The sequence below is a fragment of the Pteropus alecto genome, unplaced genomic scaffold, assembly GCF_000325575.1.
Source record: "Pteropus alecto unplaced genomic scaffold, ASM32557v1 scaffold170, whole genome shotgun sequence".
Lineage (NCBI taxonomy): Eukaryota > Metazoa > Chordata > Mammalia > Chiroptera > Pteropodidae > Pteropus > Pteropus alecto.
The window spans coordinates 1,124,451-1,140,145 of NW_006429634.1; the positions used below are offsets into that span (position 1 = coordinate 1,124,451).

Genomic DNA, 15,695 nt, shown 5'->3' on the forward strand with positions numbered 1-15,695 from the left:
TCTTCGTCCTGAAATATATTCTTCAGGTGTTCTTTCAGCAGATATATTAGTATCTACTTAGATTAGTTTGTTTGAAAATGTCTTGATTTTATATTCATTATGAAATAATAGTCTAACTAGATATAAATTCTAAGTGGACAACTATTTTTCCTCAGTACTTCAAAGATATTCTGTTATCTTTGCTTTGTACTGCTGCTGTCAAGAAATGTGCTGACGGCCTAACTTTAATTCTTTCGAAAATATTCTGTGTGATTACTTGCTCAGATGTTTTCTTTTGACTTTAGTTATACCATGATGTTTTAAGGTATATATTTGTCTTTATTATACACTCTGGAAAATTCTGTCATTATCTTTTCAAATATCGACTCTTTTTTATTCTTTCTAAGGTTAGTATTTCTGGATTTCATGTTCAGCATCATTGAACCTTCTAATATTATTCTCCTTGTCTCTTTTCTTAATATTTTCCATTTCTTTATCTCTCTGTGCTGCATTCTAGGGAAATTCCTTACAAGTCTTTCAGTTAATTCTACATCTATGTCTAAGTTGCTTGTATACCTATTAATTTTGAATTTTAATGGTTAAGTCTCATTTCTAGATGTTCAATTTGATTTTTTTCAGATGTCTTTTTAAAAATAGAATTTTATACTTTTCTCATCTAAAAAATTTCTTCTTTTCATTCTTTAATCATTTTCAAATACTTAATCTATAATCTCTATCTGATATTTCTATTATCCAAAAGTCCTTGGCATTATAATATTATTGTTTGCTGTGTCCACTGATGTCCCACTATGTTGGATTTGTTTTGAGGGCTCTATAGTTCTGAACCAACTACTCATCTTCAGTGGTACTTTACTTTTGGGACTTCTATGACATCAGGGTTGAAAGCAATCAAATCCTCTAGAGAGGTTTTGGGTTTGCTTCTGCCAGGCATTCAGAAATATCTCCATACAACTCTGGAGTTCTTAGATAACACAGGTACTATATCTGAACTCTGAACTTCCATTGGGAAGATTATTTTATGGAGATGTCTCTCTTCCCACTCCTTCCCAAAGCCCAGGCAAAGACTCTTCCTCATCAACATAATAGCCTTTTTAACTATTATGTTAAAGGAGTAAACATCTGAAGGATCTGATTTGGTTTTGTATGTGGCAGTCTCAAGTCCATGCCCTGGCTTGCCTGGACCCAAGGCCTCACCTCCTATCCTACTGTGGCTATTAAAAGATAAGATTCTTGGAAAGTAAGACTGGCAAAGCCCCTTAAAACACCTGCGGGTTCGGTACATACACTTAATACTCTGGTTTGCCTTCTTCATTTTGGCCTCTGGAGAGTGTTCTTACTTTCTAATAAGCTCGACAAAGCATTTAAAAGAACATTTGTTGCTTCCCTGCTCAACATTTTGAGATATTCTGCAGTGAAAGAGTTTTTAAGTTGCCCAGTAAACTACATTCTGGGAACCAGAGTACTCTCAGAGTTTAGACTTTACTAGCAGCACAACCCTTTACAGTAACTCTAATCTCATTAAAGAATTCAACTGAGAGCAGACTGATGCCTCCTTACTTGAGAAACAAGGAAGAATGAATACAAGTTTTGGATCCCTGTTCCACCACTTATTGGCCATGTGATCTTGTGCAAGTTGCTTATTTGAAAGTATTTGTTTCTTTAACTATTAAATAGAAATAATAATTCTTGTTTCAGAAAGTTAACTGTGGATATTAAATGGGGTAGTGCATATAAACTCCAAACATACTATAGGCACTCAAAAAATCATCTCCTTTCTTTCTGTTTAGCATATGGACCTTACGAAACTCCAAGATCTGTAATAAAAACAGCTCCTTCAGATTTATATCATATTTTACATGTTTTACTAGTAAACACATTTTAACTTAACAACTCTGTGAGGCAGAGAGAATTTCACTTTTTTATACATGAGGTTAAAAGGATATAGCTTATTATTGGCAGAGCTGAGATCCAAAATTCAGGAATCCTAACTTATGATCTAATATTCCTCCAGGCATAATTGTTCTTTCATAAGGTACCAAAAAATCCTTCTGCTGAACTAGTATCCTCAGGCCATAAACATAATATAGACATTAGAGGCTTAGTAGTTGAAAGAATGTAAGCATTTGACCTTAAGCAGTTTGGAGTTGGTGGTATCTGAGGGACACCGTACCTTATGGAAAATCCTGATGGGAGCCATCTCTGCTCCATTTAGCGTCTTCAAAAGGAACATGGGCCAAGAGGAGGCATTCAGCCGAAATCCTGTAGCAAACATAATGGGCAACAGATAAAAAATATGTTTTAAAGGGAATGGTGATATTAAGTTTTCCCTTTGGAATCCAGCTACTCCTGCCACAACCTATGCTGTGATAAGTTACGGAATCATAGATTGTTAGGAAAGGACTTAAAGGTTAAACAGAAGAAATGCCTCATTAGACAGATGAAGAAATGAGGCACACCGAGGGAATATAACTTGCCCAAGTGTAATGATGCAAAGTAAGTAGTGGAACAAAGTCCCCAACCAAGTTTCGTGACTCCAAGATAAGTATTACAGATTATATATCATAATGCCTAAAAGTTTTCCTTGAAAAATCCAAAATAGATGTGAGATAGAATTAACAAATACTTAGAAATGATCTAGATAGTAGAGTGTGAAAGTTATTCTTCTTAATAATTTCTTAAGAAGAAACCAATTATGTCAACTGATAAAACCCAATACGCAAGTAAATCTTTTTGGTTTATGTCAATATAAACTAATTCACTATTTCTCTCTCTCTCTCATTCACTTGTTCTCGCTCTTCACCCTAGTTTGTGAACCCTCTTCTTTCACACATACACACACACACACACACACACGAAGTACAAAACACTTTTTGATATTTATTTTAACTTAAACAACGTAGGATCAGGCAATGATGAAGATGTAAGAGATCATCCTATCTGAAAATATTTTTACAAAAGAGGAAAAAGCCTAGAGAGGTTAATTGTGCATTGTCATTCGACAAGGGAAAGCCAATACGAATGCGCCATTTAATTAAGAAATTGTAAAAATAAGATTGTTACTGTAGTAGGTCTTCCAATTAGTAAAAAAAAAAAAAAAAAAAGCTCCAAGTACTTCTTTCAATCTAACTTCAACTCTCTGTCCCAAGATAGCAAAATCTAGTGCTTTTGGATAGTTTCCCAAACTACTACAGATTTCCTGTTCTTGACAAAGGAACCACTAGGTTGCTCCAAAGCTGCAGAGCTGGAAATAACAACAGTATCTGATATTATTGAGCACTTTACAGTGCGCTAGACACTGCGCCAATTACTTTCCACTAGCTAATATTTACCTGGTGAGGTAGATATTATAACCGGTGAGGTAGATATTATGACCGGTAAGGTAGATATTATCTTCAATTTATAGATGAGAAATGAGGTATAAAGTAAACTTTTTAAGATTTCAAAGTGAGTAAATAACAAAGATAGGACTGAAACCCAGGCGATCTGACCCTTGAACTCATACTCTTAAACGCTATGTTAAACTATCAGTATGCATGTAAAATGAAAAAAAAAATCAGCTTTTGGGATTAAGTACTGATTAATGACTATAATTAAATTAAAAGGGAAGAAGGGAGAAGAGAGAAGAAAATGGAAAAAGAAGAGAGTTATCACTCATATGATTTAAACTTTTAGTCTCAAAGCTGGCTAAGCTACGTCAAGCTTCCCAAGGTCACTTATATCAATGATGCTGATAGCAATGTGGATGTTCCTATCACTTAATCTAAAACTGCTATCACTTACTTTTTCCTTTTGGGAAAAAACCCACCCGAATTCTATGTGATTTTTTGGGAATGTCTGTCATATGACTCTACCTGCCTAGTCATGGAGTGGAAAATAATGGCATTTAAGAGCATCAGATTCCCTGAGACCAAGAATGTGCATGTATGTCTCAAGTTGGGTCAACTGTTTTCCGACATATGCATGTTGGAGGAGAGAGCATTTCTTTCTCTCAGATCATGGCTAGAAAGATGTTTGTAGATTTGCTATATGGAGAACATAACTGAGAGTAAAGCCAAGGGCGAGCAAGAGACGGAGAGACATCAGAGTGTTTAAAATCCTGCATCTAGACACTAACATCAGGCCTTAGGTTTCTCAGTTATACAAGTCAGTAATTCCTGCATCTTCCTTTTCCCCTCCTCTAACCTGGTTTGAGTTGGATTTGGCACTCATAGTCCAAAGAGTCTTAACTACGACTCTTCTTTTTATCATAGTTAAAAGAAAAAAAAATAAATTTCTCCAGAAATTCTGGTTTGGGCCTTGTCTGTGTGTATGGGGAAAACAACTCTCCTTAGGTCAGGAAAGGGCTGAAGCAAGCCAAACCTAGAGCAGATTTGTCATGAGTGGTTCAATACATCTATGGATAAGGCAAAGCAAGGCACAACTGTTCTAGAGAAATGCTCCCTACACCTTGGTAAAAGAGGGGAGTAGTAAGGAATGCTTGCACAATTAGAAAATTCAGATTCAGGACCTCAGTTCCCAACAACTAGAGTGCTTCGCCATTTAACACCCAATTCCATTTTTTAGGAACAGGTTACTCAGGTGCCTCTACCTCATCTGGAACTTGAAAAGCTAGGAAAAAAAAAAATTCTCTCAGCTCCGGGAACCCTTATAATAGCTAATATGTATTGAATGCTTACAATGTATTAAATATTTTATTTGTAATTTCTTACTGTTTATTTGAAATAATACTGTGAGGTATGCACTGTTGTTATCCTTAGTTTGCAGATGATGAAACAGAAACTCAAGACAAGTAGCTTGTTCAAGGTAGTAAATGGTGGAGACAAATTCCAATATATGATGGTCTCACCCCAGACCTCATGGTTCTGAAATATTGTTTTAGTACCTCCTAGCAAGCTTCTTCAAAAGTAGAAGGGCAAAAAAGAAATGTTACCAACCCAAAGAATTACTGAGGTACCTTATTTCCTGTACCCCGAGGTGACATGGGGACCCCCTACCACTCCAAATTCGAATGTTTCCATAATCTGTCTTGGGTAGGAGGTCACAGATAGATTTTTAACATTGAAAGGGACCTCAGAGGCCATATAATATGAAGGTTTTATATTGTAGATGACAATACTGAAGTCCAGAGAGGCTAGGAAACTTGTTCATGGTCATGTAAGTTGTTCTTGCAGTCAGGCTGGAGCCTCAGGACTTTTCATCTGGTTCTGTGCTGCCTCCCAAAGAAAACACCGATTACGCACACATTATGTGCCAGGCTCCACGTGCTAAGCACTTCAAGTGGGTTATCTCATTTAACCACTAAGACAACTCTGTGAATTAGGAGAAAAGTAGCACTGGCTCTGGAGCAAGGCTGCCTTGATTCAAATCCAGCAGACACTTACTTGGTGTGTAACTTTTGGAAAATTACGAATCCTCCCTCTGGCTTTAATTTCCTTAATGATAAAGTGGGATAAGAATACTTATTACCTCAATGGGTTGTTCTAAGGATTAAAATAGGTTAATACATGCAAAGGACTTAAAACATTGCCTGGTATCTAATAATTGTTAGATAAATACTGGCTAGTGTTATTATTATTATAGACGAAAAAGACTGAGAGTAATTAAATAAAATACCCAAGGTTACTAAATTAGTAAATAGCAGAGGTAGGATTTAAACCCAACTCCTCTGTCTCCAGAGCCTTCATCACATTAATATCTTCAAATATTTCATCACTCAACCCTTCTACACTCTCTCGGTAAAAAAAAAAATAAAAGTTGGAGTCATAAATTTGTGAAAGCAGGAAGGGAAGAATAAAAACAATAATTTGAGGGTCTCCTCAAAGTAAACAATGGCCTGGGTGCTTACAAGGAAAAAGACAGGTCATTTCTTGGTTTCTACTCTCTTTGTGTCATATAATAACTGCCAATTTATATCTCCAGCCCAAACCTCTGCTCTGAGTTTCATGCTCATATTTCCAATTGCCTTATCCTATAACTCTACGTGGAGACGAAGAGATCTCCAAATGAGTAAGTCTACAACAGAATTCTTGATTTCGCTATCTCCTCCAAACTTGTTCTTTCCTCCAGTCATCTCATCTCAATTAATGGCACCATTTATTAAACCCAGGTGCTCATACCAAAAAGCCTAGACTAAGTCACCCAATTCCTCCCTTCCTATTACTCCTCAAATACAATTAATTGGCAAGTCTTGATGGCTCTTTCATCTTATATCCTAAACCAAACCAGTTCTAACCATTCTATAGTTCTCATCCACTACTAACTACCCTAATCTAAGCCACAGTAAGACTTTGCCTAGACTATTGTAACAGACTTCTAACCAGACTGTTTCTACTTTTGCCTCTTACTGTCTGCTCTCCACATAGCAGCCAGAATGTTCATTTAAAAATATATATATATCAGATCACATCACTCTTATGCTCATATCTCACAGCACAAAATAAATCTAAATTCTTTTATGCATGTTAACAAAACTTACATGATCTGGAAGGTGCTTACTTCTCCTAACTCATCTATCACTATTCATTGATTTTTCTGTTCCTCAAACACACCAAGCTGTGTCTCTTTGCTTTAAACACCCTTCCTTTTCCTCAAATCTTTAACAGTTCTTTGCTGAAATCTCAGCTCCTCAGAGAGGCATTCTTAGACTATTTACCTAGAATAGCCTCTTAATCCTGCTCCCTTCTTATTTATCCTTAGCTCTTAACGCTGCTTGAATTTCCTTTCTTTTTTTTCCTTGTAATGTGTATGTATTTTCCAACTATAAGCTCTGTAAGAGTTTTATTGAACAAAGAAAAAATATCTCCATTTATTAAATGGGTGCCAGGAATTGATCTATGTTTTATCATGTTATTACATTTAATCCTCACAAAAACCATATGTGGCAGTTTATTAAAGATCTGGCAGGTGACGTAGTTGAAACTCAAGGTTAAAAGTCAAAGCAAAGCAACTTACTGCACAACTAAACTAGTAAGTGGCTAATATTACAAAGTCAGGTCTCTTTAATTCTAAACGTAGGCATGCTGCAAGTGTTCTGCTTACCTTAAAAATACTGATATGGAATAAGTTATAAAGAGCTTCCAGGTGCTCCCAAGATGATGGAACTACTGAATAAATTAGGGTGCAGCTGTTTAAACAATGACCTGATGAAACTCTGGATTTAAATGCAGATCATAAGGTCTAGAATCTAATCATAGTTCATGCCCTCTGGTGGCAGTTAACAGAACAGCATCCACACCAGGAACCAGGGCCCTACTCTCCACCCTGCCATTGTCCTACATAATAATTACAAGCTTTGTGAAGTTATTAGACTATGGTGGTCAAGATGATTCCATGACAGTCCCAACGTATTCTTTCCTCCTAGAAGAGCTTTGTATATGTGTGTATATACAAATACATGTACTGAAATATGCCGCTCTCTGTACAGTCTTAGACAACTTGCTTTCCTCTTCCTGTTTCTGTATTTGTCAGATAAGAACACTGAATTAAAGCAGTGCTTTCAAACCAAGGTTTGGTGGCCTATCTAAATTTTGCCCCAAGAGTGACAGAAATGAGAAGTAGAACTAGAAGACAGGTAGGTGCTGAACAAACTGTCTTCCCTGAGGAAGAAGTGATTGTACTGGGGAAGGACTGTTAGGATTCCTTTTAGCTCTGATAGGATTCTATCACCACTTCTCAGCTATACCCCCATATACACACTGAAACACAAATTAATTCAGATTAACTTAATTGGGGGTGGTAGTTGTGACTAATCTTGAGCTAGGCATAGATATAGATGGTTTTGGAATTCCCCAAATTTAAAAAAATTAACTTTATAAACATTTAAGCCACCATGGTTAAAGTTAGTTCTTTCTAAAATTTTGTTTTTGTTTTTTCCACCCCCCACAAATTTCTATAAACAGAGTTCAAATTTCTATGACCAGAAAATGAAATATGCATCTTTTTAAATCCCCCTTTTTATTGACGGGTCCAGGAGGTGACTTAGTAAATGAAAAGGCTGATCAGTGACAGAAACATACGAAAGGTTCCTTTCAAGTCAATGTACCATATATACACCAGAGTACATGACCAAGTTTGCTAAGCAGGCAGTTTGTACTGGGATCCTAATACACTTGGTTAGGGGCCACCAGAGGCCGGCTTCTGCTCTAGACCAGTGACTCTCAAACTTAGACACTGGAATCTCCTAGGGAGCATTAAATGGTACATCCGTATCACCCCAGAAATTCTGATTTAGCTGATCTAAGGCCTAGGCACTGAAAATTTTAAGAGCTCCCTAAGTGATCCTAACTGGCAGCCAAGTTTGAGAACTAGTGATCCAGACAGCCCTGTTTACAAGAAATAATCAGTCTTGAGCAGTAAAAAAGGTCAGTAGAACAAAGGGACATGAGGAAAAGTTTGGCAGCACCGATAGATAACGTCACCTGTAAATCATCCTACCTTTCTATCTTTTTCCCTGGAGGACTCTTGTGAGGGAGCAATAAATGTTCTTATGAGAACAGAACATGTGCGCGCGCACACACACACACACACAAATCATACAAAATTTTAATAGAGAAAGAATGCTCTTCTAGAGCAATGCTTCCCAAATATAGACCAATTGCATTAGAGTCTCGGGAGAGCCATTTACCATGCAGAATCCCAAGCCCCATTACCTAGAGATTCTGATTCAGCAACTCTGGGGAGAGGTCCAGAGGAGGCCTGGGGAACATGAACACACACACATATATATGTATAATTATATATATAATTTATTTAAAACTTTATTTTGAAAAATTTTAAACCTAGAGAAAAGTAGTAAAAATAGCATATGAACAACTATGTATCCTTCACTTAGATTCAATAATTACTAACATTTTACCACATTTTTCCATATATCTACATACGCTTTTTCTTCTGAACTATGTGAAATTTAGAGACATCATGATACTTTACCTCTAAATACATCGGTACATTTGTTCTTAGAACAAGGACAGTCTCCTTTAATACTGCATTATTATCACACTCAAGAATTTGAAAAATATTCTCAATCGCCCCCAAAATGTTCTCTATAATAGCTATTTAATTTTTTAATACAGGATCCAATCAAGAATCACATATTGCATTTGGTTGTCATGTTTCTTTAGTCTCCTTTAATCTAGAACAGCCCTGTTGTCTTTTGTTTGTTTTTTATGAAACTGATATTTTTGAAGAGTTTGGGTTAGCTGTTTTATAGAATGTCCCACAATTTTTATTTTTTCTGATTGCTTCCTTATAATTAATTAGGTTCATGTTAAATAGTTTTGACAAAAATACTATACAAGTAATGTTGACTACTTCTCACTGCATTACTTCAAGAGGCACATGTCAGTTTGTCAAATTATTGATGATACTAAATTTGATCACTTGTTATGGGTGACTGACAGATTTCTTCACTGCAATCCCTTTGTAATAGGTAATCTGTGGGAAGAAACTTGAGACTGAATATTCTATTCTCCAATAAGCTTTTTTACCCTCTGGTTTTAGCGTTCATTGATTATCTTTCACTGAATCTATTAAAATGGCAATTTTCTATCATTCCATCTATATTTATTAGCTGGCATTCTGTAAAGAAGGCCTTTCCTTGAAACTTGATTTTTTTTTTCCCTTGTATATCACTAGGGAACCATGAATGCTACTACCATTGTTCTTTTATTTTTATTATTCTTTTTAATACTCATATTGTTTCAATTTTGGTTAGTAAGAACCCCTTCAAGCTAGCTCCTGTGTTCTTTTGATATGTCTCCATTATTCTTTGAGACTTCTTTGCTTTCTGGCATAGCAAGATGTTCCAGATTCCCCTTGTATTTTCTCTTCTGCTCAGCCTTTGAATCAGCCATTTCTCCAAGGAGCATAATTCCTTTTAGTGGAAAATGGGATTTGGAAACCAAAATCAAGGTGTGCTCATTGCTTCTGAGGTGTCTCTGAGGTGTCACTGCTTCCAGGCCTTTTCAATGGACAGTGCTTGGAAAATATATACATATGATACAAATATATAAGTTAAAGTTTAGAGTCCGTACAGATGCCTCCTATCAAATCCTATACTGCAGCATTCTTCTTCATCTTCTCCCACTCCACATTTGTATATTATTTACTCATTTGCTTTATCTTCAATACATGTAAAACAGTTGCAGATTATGGCAAAACCATTAATATTAATAAAAAGTCAGAATTTCTTTGCAGTTTCATTTTTTTCTTTAAAATATGCTCCATTAAGGGTATACAGTGAAGGTTCAGTGTTCAGGTTATTTGAATTCTTTTTTCAATATGGTTATGATATGCATTTAATACACGATTTGGTTTGTTTCTGCTTTGTTCATCTTTTTTGGTTTAATTTTATTTATTAAGTAAAACATTTATATAATACAAAGTCAAAAGATTATAAAATGGTATTCTCAGAGAATACCATTCTCTCTCTCATTATCATAATTTCCACCGATTCCCAGACACTCCCAACAGGTGACCTTTCCATTATGTTCTGGTTTCATATTACTGTGTTTCTCTCCATAAAACTAAGTATATAAAATAATTTCATATATATTATATATGTGTATGTGTGTATAAACACACATTTCCTCTTTCTCAAAAGGGGCATTAAGTACATTTACATTGTTGTGCACTATCACTGCCACCCATTTCCAGAACTTTTTCATCTTTCCCAACTGAAACTCTGTACCCATTAAACAGTAACTCCCTATCCCCTTCTTTCTCCCCAGCTCCTGGCAACCACCATTCTATTTTCTGTCTCTGTGAATTTCTCTATATTAGCTCCCTCAGATAGATAAGTGCAATTATATAGTATTTGTCCTTTGTACCTGGCTTATTTCACTTAGCAGGATGTCTTAAGTTTCATCCACACTGTAGTATGTGGCAGAATTTCCTTTAGTTTAAAGGCTGAATAACATTCCATTGTATATACATGTATACACCGTATTTGTTTACCTGTTATTCTGTTGATTGACAATTGGATTGCTTCAACCTTTTGGTCATTGTGAATAATGCTGCTAAACATAGGTATACAAATATCTGCTTGAGCCCCTGGCTTTCATTCTTTTGCCTATATACCCAGAAGTGTAATTTCTGAATCATATAGTAATTCTATTTTTAATTTTTTGAGAAACCACCATATTGTTTTCCACAGTGGCTGCACCATTTTACATTCCCACTAGTAATACACAAGAGTTCCAGTTTCTTCACATCCTCATCAACACTTGCTATTTTCTATTTATTTGATAATAGCCATCCGTCCTAATGGGTGTGGAGTGCTTACCTCTCTGTGGTTTTGATTTGCATTTCCCTAATGATTAGTGATGTTAAGCATCTTTTCATGTGCTTAGTGGCCATTTGCCTATCTTCTTTAGAGTAATGTCTTTTCAAGTCTTTTGTCCAGTTTTAGATTTTTTTTTTTTTTTGGTTTTGTTTGAATTATATGAGTAATATAAAATTTAAGCAGAAAAAATATTTTAGTAAATATTTCCCATCTTAGCTAAGACATGGATTTTTCTCCCATTGAGTGAGTTCCCTTTTCACTCTGTTGATAGTGTCCTTTGATGAACAAAATTTTGATGCAGTCAAATTTTTTTCTTTTGTTGCCTGTGCTTTTGGTATCATATCCAAGAAATCATTGCCAAATCCAGTGTCGTGAAGCTTTTCCTCTATGTTTTTCTTCTAAGAGTTGATCCGTTTTGAGTTAATTATTGTATTTCGTGTATGGTAAAGGTCCAATTTCATTCTTTTGCATGGAGATATACAGTTTCCTCAACACTATATGTTGAATCAGATATGTGATTAAAAAAAAAAACTTTTTTTGAGATATAACTCACACCCAATAAGTATATGATTCAGTGATTTTTAAGTTGTGCAAGATCACTGTGCCTAATTTTAGAATATTTTCATCACTCTTCCAAAAAGAAACCTCCTATCTATTAGCAGCCACTCTCATTTCTCCCTATATCCCAGTCCCTGGAAAATCCTAATCTACTTTCTGTCTTTAATGACTTACCTATTTTCTCCCATTGTGTGGTTGTCTTTTACTTTCTTGTGTCCATAAAAGCACAAAAGCTTTTAATTTTGATGAGGTCCAATCTATCTAGTTTTTCTTTAGTTGTTTGTGCTTTTGGTGCCATATCTAAGAAATTATTGCCTAATCCAAGGTTTACTCCTATGTTTTTTTCTAAGAGTTTTATAGTTTTAGCTCTTACATTAAGGTCTATCATCCACTTGAAGTTAATTTTTGTATATAGTGTGAAGGCAGGGTCCAACTTCATTCTTTTGCATGTGGATAGCCAGTTGTCCCTGCATCAGTTGTTGACAAACCCCACTGAACTGACTTAACACTCTTGTTAAAAATCGATTGAGCATAAATGTATGGCTTTATTTTTGGATTCTTAAATCTAACCCACTGATTTCTATGTCTACCTTTATGTCAGTACCACAATATCCTAAGTACTGTAGTTTTGCAGTAAAAGTTTTGAAATTGGGGAGCATGGCATAGGGAAGGCAGTTAGCATTAATGTAATGGCTAGGTATAGAACCAGAGGAGAAAAAGAGCAATCAGAGGGATAATTTTATAAACTATATAAACGTCTAACCATTGTACTGTATACCTGAAATCAATAATGAAATTAAATAAAAAATAAATTGGGAAATATGAGTTCCCAGTAGTGTGCTGAATTTTGTCGAAGTTCATGACTTTCTTCCTTATTCATTAATGTCTTCAGTACTTTTAGTTTTTGTCCTCTTAGCCTGTCTTACCTTAAGAGAGCTATGTTAAATCTCCTATTAGAGTGTTTGTCTATATCTCTTTGCATCTATCATAATTTCTATTTTGGTACTGAAATATTTGGTACTGAAATATTTATAACCATTACACTTTCATTGGGATTTGTGACACCTTTAAGCATTATAAAGTGGCTTCCTTGTCTTGTTTAATGCATCTTGATCTGAATTCTACCTTCTCTAATACCAAAATTGTAACTTCTGCTATTATATCACTTGAATATCCATGGTGTATCCTTGATCATCATTTTATTTTTAGCTTTTCTGATTCACTTTACATATATGTCCACTGTACACAGTATAAAGCTGGGTTTAACTTTGAGTACCAATCTGAAAATTATTTCCTTTTAATAGTTGAGTTAAAACCACTTACATTTATTATTATGCATCTGGTTTCAAATCTGTTTTATTTCCTGTGTTTTCCATATTAGTTTATCTCTTTCTCTGTGTGGTCTATTTCTTGATCTTGTTATTCCTTTGGTATTTAGACAGTTTTGGAATTTTGTTTTAACTTTCTCATTTACACTTCTACTATTTGGTTTATTAGTTTTAAGTGATATCCTTTGATCCTATCTAAGGATATTACAGTAGGAAAGTGGCTTGCTTTCTGGTTCCAGTGTTTTGCTCGGCAGGCTCCTGCAGCACTCCAATCTTCTCTGTTGCTCATTTCCTGCAGTTCATGGAAGTAACTAGTAATCAGTGGCCACCACCAGCAGCAGCAGCATCAGCCTTCCTCACCTTAAGTGGTTTTGCAGCAGTTTCTCCAAAAAGACACATTTCCCTGAATAACTTTCCTAGAGCCCTAAAGGGTAAATTTCTAACAAGTTCTACAGCTGTGGCACCATAGTGACTTCTCTTGTCCAGTGAGCCATAGCTGTGCCCTCTCCAACAAGTTCTACATCTCAGCTCTGAGAATGGGGGAGGGTACACTCTTCTTTGGGCCCTCTATCTCGGCCCCAGTGTAGTGGCTTCTCCTGTGTCTGCTATTCTTCTATCCTTTAGAGTTCTCTTTTCTTTCGAGTAGCCTATCCCTCATTCCTCTAATCCTCTGTTACAGTCAAATATTAAACTTTCTGCATTCAAATTACTGTGTGGGTTCTCTCTCTTCATGAGACCTAGACTGATACACATACTATTTTCTTGTTCCTACTTCTGTTTTTGCCTTAGATTGACAATCTTTTATTGGCTGAAGCTCTTTCTCTAATTCCTCCGAAAGGGCTTGGGGTTATAGGGTTTCCTAAGTTCTTGCATGCTGAAAATGGTTTCAGTAATAATCTCATTACTTGAAACAGCTTGTCTTGATATAAAATTCTTGTTCTCACTTTTTTCTCTTGAATTTCTTGAAAACATTGTTTCACTTCTTTTCACTTTGTACTTTGCTGTTGAGAAGTATGATGCAAACCTGACTTTTTTACCCCTGTAAATAATTTGGCCTTTTTGCTGGAGGCTTAAGAGGAATTTTTCTTTATTCTTAAAGTGTAATTGTTTTATGAGAATATGTCTTAGAGTTGACCAATCTGAATCAATTTTCTTAGGAATAAGGTAGGTTCTTTCAATATGTAGATTCAAGTCTTTAATGTTTGGAAAATTTTCTTGTATTATAATTTTAAGTATTAATTTTATTCCATTGTTTAGTTTATTTTCTTCAGGGGTTCCAATTATACGTACATACAAACATATATAGATACACACTGGATCTTTGTTGAGTAGGTTCTATATCTATTAGTTCCTTTCTGATACTTTTTGACCTTTTCTAATATTTATTTTTATTTTTTTGGCAATTTTTATTTCTCTTCTCAATGTCCCTTATTATATTTTAGTTGAACCTAATGTCCCATTGGGCACCTGGAATTGAGTCTTCAATTGAAATAATTTTGTCTTTCTTCATTGTTTTTTCTTAAGTTTGGATAATTCTATTTTTTATATCTTCTTGTCTATTGTGCATTTCTAGTTTGGCTTTTAAAATCTATGATTCAAGGTTATTTTTTCATGTCTGTCAATACTTGTTTAATTCAAGTTGGGTTGTCATACAATAGTGTTCCTCTGGTTAGTCATTTATTTTCAGTAGTTAAAATGGTCTTATCCATATCTGTTTTCTGTCATATAGAAACATTTTATGAATGTTGACTGCTGTTTCCTAATCAATTGAAATGTACTGTCTTTTCCTGGACCAGCAAAAACAGGAGGTTCTATTTGGCCGGGGATCTGGAGTCATGAGTATTTCTATTGGCCTAGTGAAAAGCAGTTTCTTTAGTAGATGGGATGGATGGAAAGATCAATATGTCTTTTGATCAATATGTTTTATGATTCTCTTTTGTTCCTATATAAATTACCATCCCTTGATTCCTTCTTTTCCTTTAGGATTAAGTCTCCCTTTCCCCCAAAGGTAGTTATCTTCCCAAGACTGCTATCTCCAGTCCCTTACACTTTCAATTCACAATCTTCCTTCTGATTCACCAGAAGCCAATGCTCTGGACCCATAGGTCTTAGCTCTGTTCTTAGCATTTCCCACTCTGGATGAGACTTTTTCTGGGGATTATGTTAAACCTCTACTGCCCTCTCTCTTTTTTAAGCAGTTCCCACTTACAATTCTTCATTCTGGCATCAATCTGGTACTGACTGTACTAGTTTCGGTTCTTTATAACTGAACATATAGACTAACATGTAATTGAAATCTGTGATATTCTTGACTCCTATTTATGTTTAGGCATGAGTTCTGGGTGTATTGATTTGCTTTCCTTTTTGATCTGTACATTTATGGAGAATTTATGGAAAGATTTTGATTTAAGTGGTCACCATTATCCCTGAGACCTTTTATTTTTAATAGCCTCCCAAGATACTTCTAAACAATTATTCCTAAAGTAGGTTGAGAATAATCCAGTACCATATGACTATAAAAAGAATTG

General features: G+C 35.3%; 1 protein-coding gene across 12 annotated transcripts in view; it reads right to left on the reverse strand.

Annotated features, from left to right (window-relative positions):
* SCMH1 (Scm polycomb group protein homolog 1) overlaps positions 1 to 15,695 on the reverse strand; it is a 111,281-nt gene that overhangs the window by 61,654 nt on the left and 33,932 nt on the right. For 9 of the 12 annotated variants that reach the window (XM_015596405.2, XM_015596238.2, XM_006903988.3 and 6 more), the window contains one exon: positions 2,171 to 2,259. The exons of 2 other annotated variants lie outside the window; for them this stretch is intronic. In XM_015596405.2, the coding sequence (XP_015451891.1) occupies positions 2,171 to 2,259 (89 nt within the window). Of the gene's footprint in view, positions 1 to 2,170; positions 2,260 to 8,648; positions 8,695 to 15,695 lie in introns of all 12 variants that reach the window. One more of the 12 variants, XM_025050460.1, reaches the window with a different exon arrangement.